Source organism: Motacilla alba, chromosome 1 (assembly GCF_015832195.1).
Source record: "Motacilla alba alba isolate MOTALB_02 chromosome 1, Motacilla_alba_V1.0_pri, whole genome shotgun sequence".
Taxonomy (NCBI): domain Eukaryota; kingdom Metazoa; phylum Chordata; class Aves; order Passeriformes; family Motacillidae; genus Motacilla; species Motacilla alba.
This window is the reverse complement of record NC_052016.1, coordinates 98,805,461-98,817,764: the sequence shown is the minus strand read 5'-3', so window position 1 is coordinate 98,817,764 and position 12,304 is coordinate 98,805,461. Positions and strand designations below refer to the sequence as shown.

At 40.2% G+C, this 12,304-nt stretch overlaps 1 protein-coding gene across 15 annotated transcripts in view; it reads left to right on the top strand.

Annotated features, from left to right (window-relative positions):
- The window catches only part of MCF2L (MCF.2 cell line derived transforming sequence like), a 156,726-nt gene that overhangs the window by 111,149 nt on the left and 33,273 nt on the right, over positions 1-12,304 (top strand). For 14 of the 15 annotated variants that reach the window (XM_038156518.1, XM_038156566.1, XM_038156559.1 and 11 more), the window contains one exon: positions 5,713-5,803. In XM_038156518.1, coding sequence (XP_038012446.1) covers positions 5,713-5,803 — 91 coding nt within the window. Of the gene's footprint in view, positions 1-3,397; positions 5,593-5,712; positions 5,804-12,304 lie in introns of those variants that run through there. The other variant, XM_038156633.1, reaches the window with a different exon arrangement.

The window sequence follows — 12,304 nt, the reverse complement described above, 5'->3', positions numbered from 1 at the left end:
TTTTTTCTTTTTTTTTTCTTGTCAAGTTCATAACCCATTAAATTCTTCTGCTCTAGGAAACACTGCATCCTCTAGGACGTAGCTAATGATCAAATTGAAGTAGTGTGGGTTACTCTACACAAGGGGCAGGAGCAGAGGAGATGTGCAGCAAGGCTATGTCAGGTGAATTGTTACTGCCCTTTTCCTTGCTGGCAAACCAGCATAAAACTGGTGCAGTGAAATGTCACCACAGGGCTTAGCTGTTTCTGGCTGTTTTTTCCTTTCCTAGTCGCTGTATTGGAGATTTTTATCTTGATTTGTTAATGCTGTTAATATCACATTCTTCACTATATTATTTGACTAGAGCTTATAAAGGCCACTAAGGACGTGGCTCTTCTCTCATTCCATTAATTGCTGGAACAGTCGTGGTTTCATTTTTTTAGTGTGTGAAACACTGATGATTATGAAAGAATTCTTGTCTCCCCTTCACCCCCCAAGCAATCATTCCTAGCAGCAACAGGAGAGATGGAGAAGTAGTCTTTGAGGTGGCTCAGGTTCAGTCAGTTTGAAGTGTCTCGTCTCTGCAAATGTAGAATGCAAAGATTCTCGTGGGAAACAGCAACCTTGCTCATCCAGTGTCTGATTTCCAATGGCCTGTTCCTAAGCTAAGTGACCAATGAGGAGTGGGTGAGCCAATTCCAAGTCTTTCTTACGTAGGTTTGCAGTTGTATGCCAAAAAAGGTCAGGATTTGTGAGGTGCCCCAGACCTCACATCTTTTGAAGCAGTGTGTGCATGTCATTGTGCTGAGGGTGAGGAAGCTTTAGGATGGGGTGGTACCAGGGTTCTGCTAATGGTACAGATTGCTGCAGACATTGCATTGGTGCTCTGTTCAATGCAGTAATTCTCTGTGAAATGTTGTTGAAGTCCTACTATGGAAGTAGCTGTTCAGCCCTTGAGAGCAAGAATTTCTAGTCCATTTGTATGCTGAGGTAGTTGAGGTAGGGAACAGTCCTGACTGTCATGTAGGCCAACTGCTTAATAATAAAGCTCAAAAACTGAATTTAAATAAATGGATTTATGTAACCTAAAATGCTGTACAGAATTTCAAACATGCAGAGGTTTGATACTTTCAGGTCTCTGGGATGAACCCAAAGATTTGTTTTGTTTCATTTGTAGCAGAGATCAATGTATACTAACTGCTTTCATACAGCAGTGTAGAAGAAATAGGAAATTATTTGTATAGCAGTTGTCACCACCCATACCTTGGAGAAATGCAAGGATGTTTATGTAATTTCTTCCACATACCCCAGAGAGAAGTTTCTTTCCACAGTCCTATGTACTATAAGCTTTCCCACCCTTTCCCCCAAGTGCATGAGCTAATAAGTCTTGCAAGCAAGACAAAGAGGAGATGTGCCCATAATCTAAACTGAGGAGTCACTAAGTGGAAAATTCAGTTCATGCTCTGCATGGAAAACTGGCTGCTTGTTGGGCAGGTATTTCAACCTCACTGTCACCTCCTCCTAATGGTTGCACACTGGATCCCCAAGGCATGGGGAGAGGCCTGAGCAGAAAGTCTGCCCTCTGCTGCATTTCCTCCTGTCCTCTGTGGGCCTGCTCCTCTTCCTCCACTTTCTACCTTTCTAACCTGGCCCCTGTGAGTTTGGCAGAAGCAGGGATGGTTCACTGCCTTTCTAAAAATGTTCTGTTCTTTGTTCTGGTGAATAAACAGGACAGTGCTTATCCCGTTATGTTTTAGGTTTTTTGTTTTGGTCTGGTTTTTTGTTTGTTTTTTTTTTTTTTGTGCATGTATTAGGAGAGAAACAAAGGAAGGAAATACTAAATTTGAATTAGAAGTTTATATAAATTATGTTTCAGAAAGTACACCGGATACAAGTTAATACATTAAAGACAAAAAAAGGTCATATGGCAAATGTTAAAAAGCCTGAATAGACAGGTGCTTCTGCTAAGGTTTTCTAATATTTCTCACTGTAAGGGTTGCTTTCTAGTTGTTTACAACTCTGCCAAATTTTCTTTCTATTTGTGAGGTGCCACCTGATTTTATGGTGTAAAATTCAGCCAAAATAGCTGTGTGGTTCCTAAGATGCCAGGGAACAAATCCACCATGTTCTTCAAACATCGAGACAATTGTTTGAGAAGCTGAAGTGTCTACTTCCTTTGTTCAGGGACTCAGACTTGACACTCAGAACAATGATGGCTTTTGAGTCAAGAAAGTACCTTGAGAAAAATCTGCCTAAACTCCAGGCCACAGAAGCTAAATAACTGCACAGTCCTGTTGCCAAAAGTGTCCTGCTTCATCCTGGGGCTGAGCAGGAGCCTCTCTGTGTTTACAGGATGAGCTGCTCTAGAGCCAGGTCCGCTACCAGGGCTGAGAGCAGGAAGGCTGTGGCATGGGATGTGAGTGCCACCTCTTGACCAGCAGGCAGTGCAGACAAGCTGCTGCACTCCATGGGCAGGAGCGCAGCTGAGGGAAGTGTCCACCCAAGGGAAGATACTGGGAGATGGAGTGGGACATAGCATACAGTTGGAGGATGAAGGTACTGTGGTATTCAGGGAGGGGTGAGAACTGATGTCATTCATCCTGAAAGTCTAAAATTGAACAGAAAAAAAAAGACTTTTTGAACTGCTGTTGGGACTAGGAGTGATGAATGGGAGAGACAAATGTCAGTGGTGGAGATAAGTTTATTGGAGAGTGATGCAGAGGCATGAGAAGATGTGAGCTAGGCTGATGAGTACAATGCAGCTGGACCAAGGCAGGGAAAAAAGCTTGATGAGCTTTTGATGAGCTGTGCCCATCAGAGCATGCTGCTGCTGAGACACTGAGCATGAAAAAAAATGCATTCCTCTCAAGCACATGGAGGGGTCGGGGAAAATCAGAATAAAATGTAATAAATATGGCTGAGAGAAAGAGGGACAGCTGGCACTTGCAGTTAAATCAGGAGCCAAAGGAAAATTGAGTATGTGCTTGTTTCCATAGCATCATTCCCCTATGCCCTAGAAAGGAGGAGGGTATTGCAAGGTGTCTCGCATCCCCATATGCAGGTGCGTGTCTGGCAGCAAGGAGAGGTCAGTAGAGCAAGGGTACATTGGCAAACAGACCTGTTTTCAATATTTACTTTTCTTGAACGCATGACTTTGTTCTCTTTGTAATGTTCTCAACTTTGTCGTACACAATGTCTTAGTTTGGTTTGTTGCTTCCTGCCTGGGACTTGCTGGAGCTGGATCCCAGACTCCAGAGCCAGGCCTTTGCAACAAGGCACTGTTGTCAAGATAACAAATACTTTTCCCACCCTGATTGATTTGGAACAGGGCATGTATTTTTTTCCCCACTGGTCTATATTAATGGGGTGTTAACAGTTTGAAGTCAGATGCTCAAGACTTTGCCACCGGCTCTCTTCTGGGCAGCAGTGGGGAATCCTGGCTTTTTATGTCTGAGCTTGCTGATTCATGCAAGCACACAACATATTTGATCCTTCTATTTGATCCAGTGGAAAAAGAAGGTTGGCTGAAGACATCTTTTGGGCTGTCTTAGAGATGTGCTTTTCTTTGTTAATTCTTCCACTTAAGTAAGCCTTGTCTTTTTATTTTTCTAGGATATAGATATTAAGTTCTGCTTATTGTCAGGTGTTGAGGCAGGTGATTAACTGTGTGGAGCTGCCATGTATATAATTTCTGGAATCCCAGCTGAGCCTGTATTTTTGTGTGCTCCTAGAGAGAAATCCTATTGATGCTCTTTCAGAGGCTTTAGTTTTACTCATATTGCACTGAAATATCAGTATTTTCTTGAAATATTATACAGATGTTGCGTTTAGGTACTCTGAGATCATGTTTCCTCTGAGGAATTATGGAGGGATTTCAGGGCTCCTGGGAACTTCTACTGAGCAAGGAAAATAGACTCTTGATGAGTCTTAATACACTCCAAAATCCACAGTGACTCCTGTGGGGACAGCTGTAGCACTTTTTTCACTCCATTGATCCACATTAAGGCTGTGTACCCAAGGAGCTTGTTTTGCCATCTGATTATTGTGGCACATGGTTGCTATTATAATTTTATTTTGCTCAGTCACTAAAGGTTAAAATTGTGAGACCTTTAAACGGAGAACAGGAAGAGGCTAAAATCAATCTGAATCTCTCTCCTCCTCTTGCCCTTTAAATAAAGAAAAAGAAGAGAGGAAACTTTAGTAAATCATGGAAATTTACTGTAGTGGGAAGCATATTGCTGATATAAAGGCCTGTTTGTCTGCAAGGGTTGTCAGGCTTACAAGGCAAGAGCTCAGATGTTGTTTATCAGTGTTGTCCTAACCCAGAGGCAAGAGTTAAGTAACGTGCACTGAATGTGGGCAGTGAGGAGCACTTCTAACATTCTGCTGTGCTGAAAGGACTGCTTAGCTTCTTCTGAAAGAAAGCAAGGGTTCCTTTGCATTTCTGATGATTATTCGTGTTTCCCACTAAAGAGTATGTCTGTAAATTTGAGAGATGCTGCATATTGTAAAAGAGAGGGGATGAACTGTGAGTCCTGTTTAAATCTGTAATTTTCAAGAGTAGCTTAAGATGACACATCTGGGTACCTGTGTTCTTCACCCTCTTAAACATCCTCTTATCATTATGCTACTGACATAATCTTATAAAGAAAAGCTGGCGTTTCCATGATTCAGCAATCTTGAATAAAGAATCCTGACATTCTGTTGTGTTGATTTTTATTTTTTCTTTTAAGATATTACCATAACAAATTGATGCACAGTATTTCTAAAGGCCACTCAGTGCCACAGCAGGCCTTGCAATAAATCACCAGATGTAAAAATAAGGCACATATACTGAAAAAGGAGCAAATGTACGAGCTAACAATTAATCTGAGCCTGTCTGCCTTGCATTTGCCTGCTGTTTCCATTTTGATTGCGATTGGCTGGCAAGGGCCGCTGCTGGCATTGCACAATTGGCTTAGATGGGGAATTACAAAACAGGAGCACATCCCTTGGTCAGGGCTCGGTAGCACATGCAGCTGAGCACAGGCAAAAGAGAAAGGTCACCCGTACGGCGGGATTTGAGCAGAATCTCTCTCACAGATGTTTCCATTCCGGGGAAGTGCCTCTGAGCTCGTTGTTCTCATCTGTGGTTTGAAGAGTTTAAATGCCGTAAGGTTTTTTGTTTCAGTGGATGTGAAAATGCACCTAGGAAGAAGTTTACAGCCTGGAGGCATATGAGAATTTCAGATGCGTGGAGCAGTATCATGGAATGATCAGAAGGATCTGTGGTTTTTAGGAGTTTTAAGTATCAGTGAAGAGGAAGACAATTCAAACAGAAGGTTAAAAGCAGATGCAAGAGGAAAACAACTTTATTTTGATCCTGAAATTATACTGACAACATCATGAGGAAGGGATTATATCAGCACCAAACAGTGGAGAATCAATCAGTCTCATTTTCTTCTGAAATAATCCCTGTGCAATAAATGTAAATATTATCTTTTGTGAAAACGAAGAATTCAGAATTTGAATGCATTTTGAAACTCTGTGAAATGCTGTGGGACTGCTGCATCTTTGCAATGGTGTATAGTCTTTATTTAAGATACTTATATGAAGGAAATTCTGCACAAAAAGGTCAAGCTACTTTTTTTTTTTCACTGTTTTTTGACTGCTTTTCTATGTGAGGGAACCAGAAGTTACATTTGTATTTTTAAGTAAACTTTCCTGTTTTCTTCTTTCCTCCTCTAAACTTAGTTTGCGAGATGCTGGAATTGGATTTATTCTTGTCATAGATCGGAGACAGGACAAATGGACCTCCGTGAAAGCTTCCATACTGCGGATAGCAGTGAGTACTCTCTTAAATTACTCCTTAGAAAGATTTTTCTGTGTTGAATCTTCCTCTTACAAGTGGAAAAACATATTTTTTTTTCTCTTCAACAATATGTCAGCTAATAATGATACCGAAGGTATCCAGTAGGTCTATTGTATCCCAGAGTATCATGTGTCTCTGATGTGCTTTTAATGCAGTCTGCAGCTCAGGACATCTTCCTAAGTATGCACTTGGAGAGAGTGATGGTGTGAGCATGCAGCTCTTCCAGGTGGGAGCTAATATTTGCATGGACGCCCCATAGGTGTGTCCATGCATGGGTCCCATAGAGTTTTCACTATTCAAGTGAGCTTCTCTTCTATGAAGAAATGAGGGGGAGGGCCCTGGTTGAGTTTACCACTTGTGAAAGGAGTTCACATGGAAATTCTGTTCTTGTGATGTTTGATTTAAAACAAGGATTACATGTAAGCAAGAAAATCTTATGCGCCTTTTGTGATCAATCAACAGTACATGCTCTTAACTTTCCCTGTCTCTCTCTCAAGTAATATGAAAAAGAAGCTTATTAGAGGCTTTTTTTTCCTTTTCTTTTTTCAAAAGTAGGGAAGGACAGATTCATGTTTATCATGTGCTTCTTCTACTGCTGGCTTACTTGGTTTTTAAAGTTTTTGGTTCATTGCTTGCCTTTTTTTTCTTTCTTGTTATCCTTGTTTGAATTGTTAGAGTCAATAGTCTTTCCAGTAAGGGCTGAAAAACAAAGCTGTAAGTATCTTTTAATTTTTAATGGCTGAAAAATTTTGACTCTGTAAGATAAAAGTCGAATCAAAACAGTAAATGTCATCTTAATGTGGTCTGATTATGGCCAAAGAATTTTTTGTATTATAAGTTAAAGGTAGTACATTACTTTGGAGTAATACATCTTTAAAGGTAGTATATTACTCCCACTATATGATGTTTTATGAATGAATATATAATGATATAATATTCCCACAATACAACTCTTTACACAATAATCATGGTAGGAATGTTAAAACATTGAAAATACATTGAAGTATCAGCAAAATTTGCCTTTGCAGCGCATCTTGAAATTTTGAGATGCAGCACTGAGTAGATTCCAGTAGTGCAAACTAAGAGCAGCATAATTTAGGATGATTGAAGAAAAAAGGCCTCTGTCTGGAGGTTTGGAATCTCTCAAAAGTCAGTGCTGTAGCTGCAGTTCAAGGACAGATAAGTTTTACACAGATTATGGTCCTTTTATTTGCATAATTGGGGTTGTAAGGGTTAGGGAGCAACTGCAGACAAGTTGCTTATGGCTGTGATGATAACATTTATGGTAACGTTCCTCCAGTGTGTGTTACTTTGCTTTGAAGCACAGTGAACACAGCTGAGCAACTATTCCCCATTATGAGGGATCTGTCACTGTCGTGGTGGTGTTGGTGCCTGAGGGATTTAGGGTGTTAAACACAGGAGCACTGCACAGTTGCAGTACTGCTGCTGCTGGGTTATTTTGCTTTTTTCAGCTTTTCTCATTCTTCTGTGAGCTTTTTTTGAAAGAAGGAATTGTGCTTCTTAGCTGGAGTCCAAACTGTTAAAGGCAGGATTTTTTATATGTGCTTCTCTGTTGAACAGCAACAGTGTTGGCTTTCAATTGTACCCATATATATTTTTATAGCAGTCCTCCTGTTGTGCTTCAGCAATAGTCACATCAGCCCTGAACACTTGAAAATTTTGTGTTCCTATTCCAAAAGAAGATGTAGTGAAGAATTGTTTGCTCTTGACCATCATATCTTTGCTATAGTATTTTATGCAAATGAAATCTAATGCATTTCAGCTGTCTGTTGTTTAACAAAAAAAACAAAGCCAAATATACAAGATATGTATATTATGCCAAATTAGTGAGGTCCTATTGATAAACAAAGATTTCTTTTGAATGGTCAAGGGTAACTGGAGACTTCCACTGTTTTTTAACAGCCAGAATTGTCTTTTGATGGTTTTGAAACATCTGAGTTATTTGGACTATCCAGACTGTACTTGATGTCTGAAAGCCTGATAGCTCTGGCAGTTTCAATCACAGAATCACAGAATAGTTTGGATGGAAGGGACCCTAAAGATCATCTAGTTCCAACCTTTCACTAGAGAGGGTGGCTCAAAGCCCCATCCAAGCCTGGTCTTAAACACTTTCAGGCATAGGAAATTTCTGCTTCTCTGAGTAACCTATTCTAGGGCCTTGCCACCCCCACAGTAAATAATTTCTTCCTACTGTCCCATCTAAACCTACCTCCTTTCAATTTTTTTTTTTTTTGATTGCTGAAGCTTATTGCTGTGTGTGAAGACAGGAGTCTCATATTATTTTAAGATGAGAGTTTTGGCTCTTGGTTTATTTGTTGTCATTTCTGCCATCTTACCTTTTTTTTCTCTAATCATTCTGAGGGAGTTGACCATTTTTTGATTTGTGAAATCAGAAATGCCAGCATAGGATGCTGTGGCTGGAACACTGCCTGACAGGAATATCCTGGCTGGAGCATCTGCCCATCACTAATACCCTGGCAACTGTAGGACATGTATTTGTAAGCACTGAGCAGCTGGTAAAAAGAAATTCATACTAGCATGGATTTGTTATTATTATTTATTGTTATTTTCAAGACTCTTCACACACATTTGGTTTGTACTAGTAGGAATTGGAAGTACGTTTTGAAACAAAACTAACAAAATGTTTTGTTTCAGGCTGAAATTATTGTGGAAAATGCATTATTAAAAATTTCTAAGCTTCATTTTTCCTTCTTTGTTGTTAGAGGTACTTTATTTTTCCTGAGGCAGAAAATGAGCAATGATGAGCTGAATCTGTATTTCATGCTGATACTTAAAGGTTGTTGTAGTCAAGACTCTGGAGATGAGGTTAACCTATTTTTGCAGACATAGTGGAAGGCCAGTGACTGCACTGCTCGCCCAGGGTGACTGCTGCTGCAGCACATGCAGTGCAGTGGGACTGAGAACAAAGCCAGAGGCCTGGGCTGAAATATGGCACTTCTTTTCCTGGGATGTGACAGAGATTGTGGCAGGAGCATGCCCAGGCATGCAGACTTTGGTATCGTTTTATTCTACTTGATTAAATTGCAATGGGCAGGCAGCCCAAGATGTTGTTGTTAGCAAGCACAAGACTTGCAGACTCTGTGGCTTAAGAGACACTGCAAACAACATTTTTCCTTTTTATTTTTCACCTGATTTTGCTGAAGTGAACTTATTAGCCTAGGAAGAATGTGGTCTACTGGGATAGTCAGGCTGAGAGGTGAAATTCTGGTAGAGATTGCAAGAGCCAAGTTTAACGTTAAGTGTGAAGTCTTGATAGCAAATTGTCGCATTGTTAGAGAGACAGAAGAATTTGAAAGTTCTTACCAGAAAAATACTGAAGTTAGTAGTTGCAAATTGTTCACTTGTATCACATTATTGTTTGAGGATACAAAATTTTTTCAGCTTTTTGCCCTGTCACCTGTGGCGATTCTTCTAAATTTGTATTAGAATGTCCTGTTTTCAGTTAAACACAGTACTCAGAGTATAAAGAGATTCAAGACCTTACTGAACCTTTTAGCTCCTGGGGCTGGGCAATTACGTAGTCTCATGGATAAGTGTGCAAGGAGGAGCAGTCATGTTGGCTGGTAAAGCAGCTCTGTATCGTCCCAGCTGACGTTGAGTGAATGTCAAATGCCAGACAAATTGATCCACTTGTCCTTTCCATACAGGCAAAAATTACTCTTTTTTATCCCTTTTTTTTTCTCTCCTAATGTTACCATACCCAAACAAGCAATATTCCATCCATAGTTGTAGGAGCAAGGCTTTTTACTGATCAGTGTGTTCTAGGATTTCACACTGCTCTCTTCACAGTTCCAGTGTATTTTCTTAAAAAAATCAAGTTTGTGTCATTACATTGTATTAGTCCTATTAGTTGTCCTGTCATCATTGTCTTCCTCCATCTAGAGGGAAAGGTTGCAGTGTGAGCCCACTCTTTTAGACAAACAAAAAAAACTACACTCAGCATCATTAAAAGTTTTACTATAGCTGTTCATCAACCTCGACCCAGGGAAAATAAACTTCTTGGTGTGTAGGGAATAATGTACCTGTGGGTTACTGCTCTTGAGTAAGCTGTTAGGATGGAGGTTGGTTGTTTTGTTGGTGAGGAATTTTTATCCAGTTACAAAACTTTGCAGCCCTTTCTAAATGTGACAAGAAATGGGTTTTATTCTGCCTCTCGGAGAAGAAGTTTGCTTTGTGATTTGCCACTGCTAGCTAAGGATGCACTGCCTGCAGATTTCATGCCTTCTGTTTTGGACTGCCTTGTCCAGAGAACTGCTTTTCTTAGCTGTTCATAAATCAAAATGCAGTCTTCAGTCTAACAGTGGCTTAGCCCATTAATTTCTTTGAAGATCAGGGCCAAGACTGATGGCTGGCAGGAAGAAACCAGAAGCCAATGGACACAGCACACCAGAATGCTTAGGTTGGACTCAATGATTGTGGAGGTCTTCTCCAACCTAACTGATTCTTTGATTTTGTAATACCAGCCTAAACCTTGCAGGAGTCAGGCAGTCCCATTTTTGTGCCATCTGGAATCTTACTGGTTTGATATCCAAGGTGAGAAATGCTGAATTGCAGTAATACAACTTTGAGTTTTTCTGCCTTATTTGTAGAGATGTTGAGTTTCTTAGTGAGTTCTTTATGTAGAAAAGATATGTTTTTTAAGTGGTACCCCATGAAAGGCACTGTTTTATATTTATATGGGATAGGTATTTCACATTAGCCCAGTTTCTAGTTAGCTCTTTGCATCATGTCCTGAAAATTATAATGACACTTCACACTTTGTATGGCTTAAGTTTGAAAACACTGCTCTTCTTTCATCCCGGTCATGTTTCTCATTTTGCTTGGATTTAAGACTAGAACTTGGCCGTATGATGAAGCTGGAACAGTATTTGTATTAATTTTGTGGCTATTGTTATGAATGAGTACAGTAAATGATAAATGAGTAAGTTTATTTTGAGATCAGTATGGTTTTGTCTGATTGCTTTGGATGTTTTGAGACTGCTTCACATGCAGGCACCACTGCAGTCATCCTTGTGTACTTAGCCATTTTTCCTTATTTTATGTATTTGTTGAATATGTGAAAACAGGAGTCACTTAAACTCAGAAAGCAGGATCATAATGTCACAAGCATTAAATATAGATCTAATGCAAAACAGTCCTATGTTTTTAAAACTAGATTTCAAGCTGCTCTTTTTATGAACTGATTTAATTCAAGATTCTTTTGTGACAAGAATTATGTGTAAGGCACTTGTTCATTCTAGCCAGAAATAAACAGTCTTAAATGGGTAAGCAAGTACTTACTAGGCCCTTTATATACAGAAGTATTTTGGAAAGAAGTGCTCTGTGGCTTATGGCATACTAGGAAGTGCAGAAAGGAAAACTCCACGACAGAGTTTGGTAATGTGGGTTTTTTGAAGCTGTTCATAAAATGAAAATTAGCGTTCCAAATATTTTGAGACAGAACTACTAAAACCGAGTCAAGCATTAGCTCTTTGATGGCTCACATATTATACACAATATTGCTGCAAGCTGGCTTAACTTCAGGGTCAGTACTGGTGGTACACACAGCCTCTCTGCCAGTAACTTCTGTGCAGAAAAGGGATAGTTAGGATTATATGCAACTAACATGTGCTCCAGAGGAGGCCACAAAGGTGATCAGAGGTCTGGAGCATCTCTCCTGTGAGAACAGGCTGAGAGAACTGAGGTTGTTCAGAAGAGAAGGCTCTGGGCCAGATCTCACTGCAGCCTTTTGGTATATAAAGGGAGAGTGATTATAAAATAGAGGGAGAGTGACTTTACACCAGCAGATAGTGGTAGGACAAGGGGGAGTAGTTTTAAACTGAATGAGAAGAGACTTACAGTACATGTTAGGAAGAAATTCTCAGGGTAGTGGGGGCATTGGAACAGGTTGTCCAGGAAGTTGTGGGTGTCTCAGCCCTGGAAGTGTTCAAGGCAAGGTTGGATGAGGACGTGAGAACCTGGTCTAGTGGAAGGTGTTCCTGCCCTGAATGGGGTGGGGGGGAGGGTTAGAAATAGGTGATCTTGAAGATCCTTTCCAATCCAATCCATTCTGTGATTCTATGGTAATTTGATTTTGCATTTTGCCCAGTTCTCAGCTGGGTTCAGTCTATACATTTTCCCCTTTCCAGAAACCTGGGACATGCAGTGAAAGGCTCCCCATCCCTGAGAAGCAGATGCTTCAAAGCAGGCAGGTTAACCTGCTCCTGAGAAATTATTAGCAGGTTTTCTGGAGAATTTAAGATTGTTCCCCATTTTGTCAAGACAGAAAAGGTTCTTTCCCTTATTCTAGGTTCAGGATACTTGTAGGGCAACAAAGATCTCAGTGTATTGGAATACTCTGATCCTGGGACTGTGCTGTATACAAATTCCTGGTTTGGTCAGATTTAATTTAAAGCTGATAACAATGTGTACATCTACATCTTCTTCTCTTTG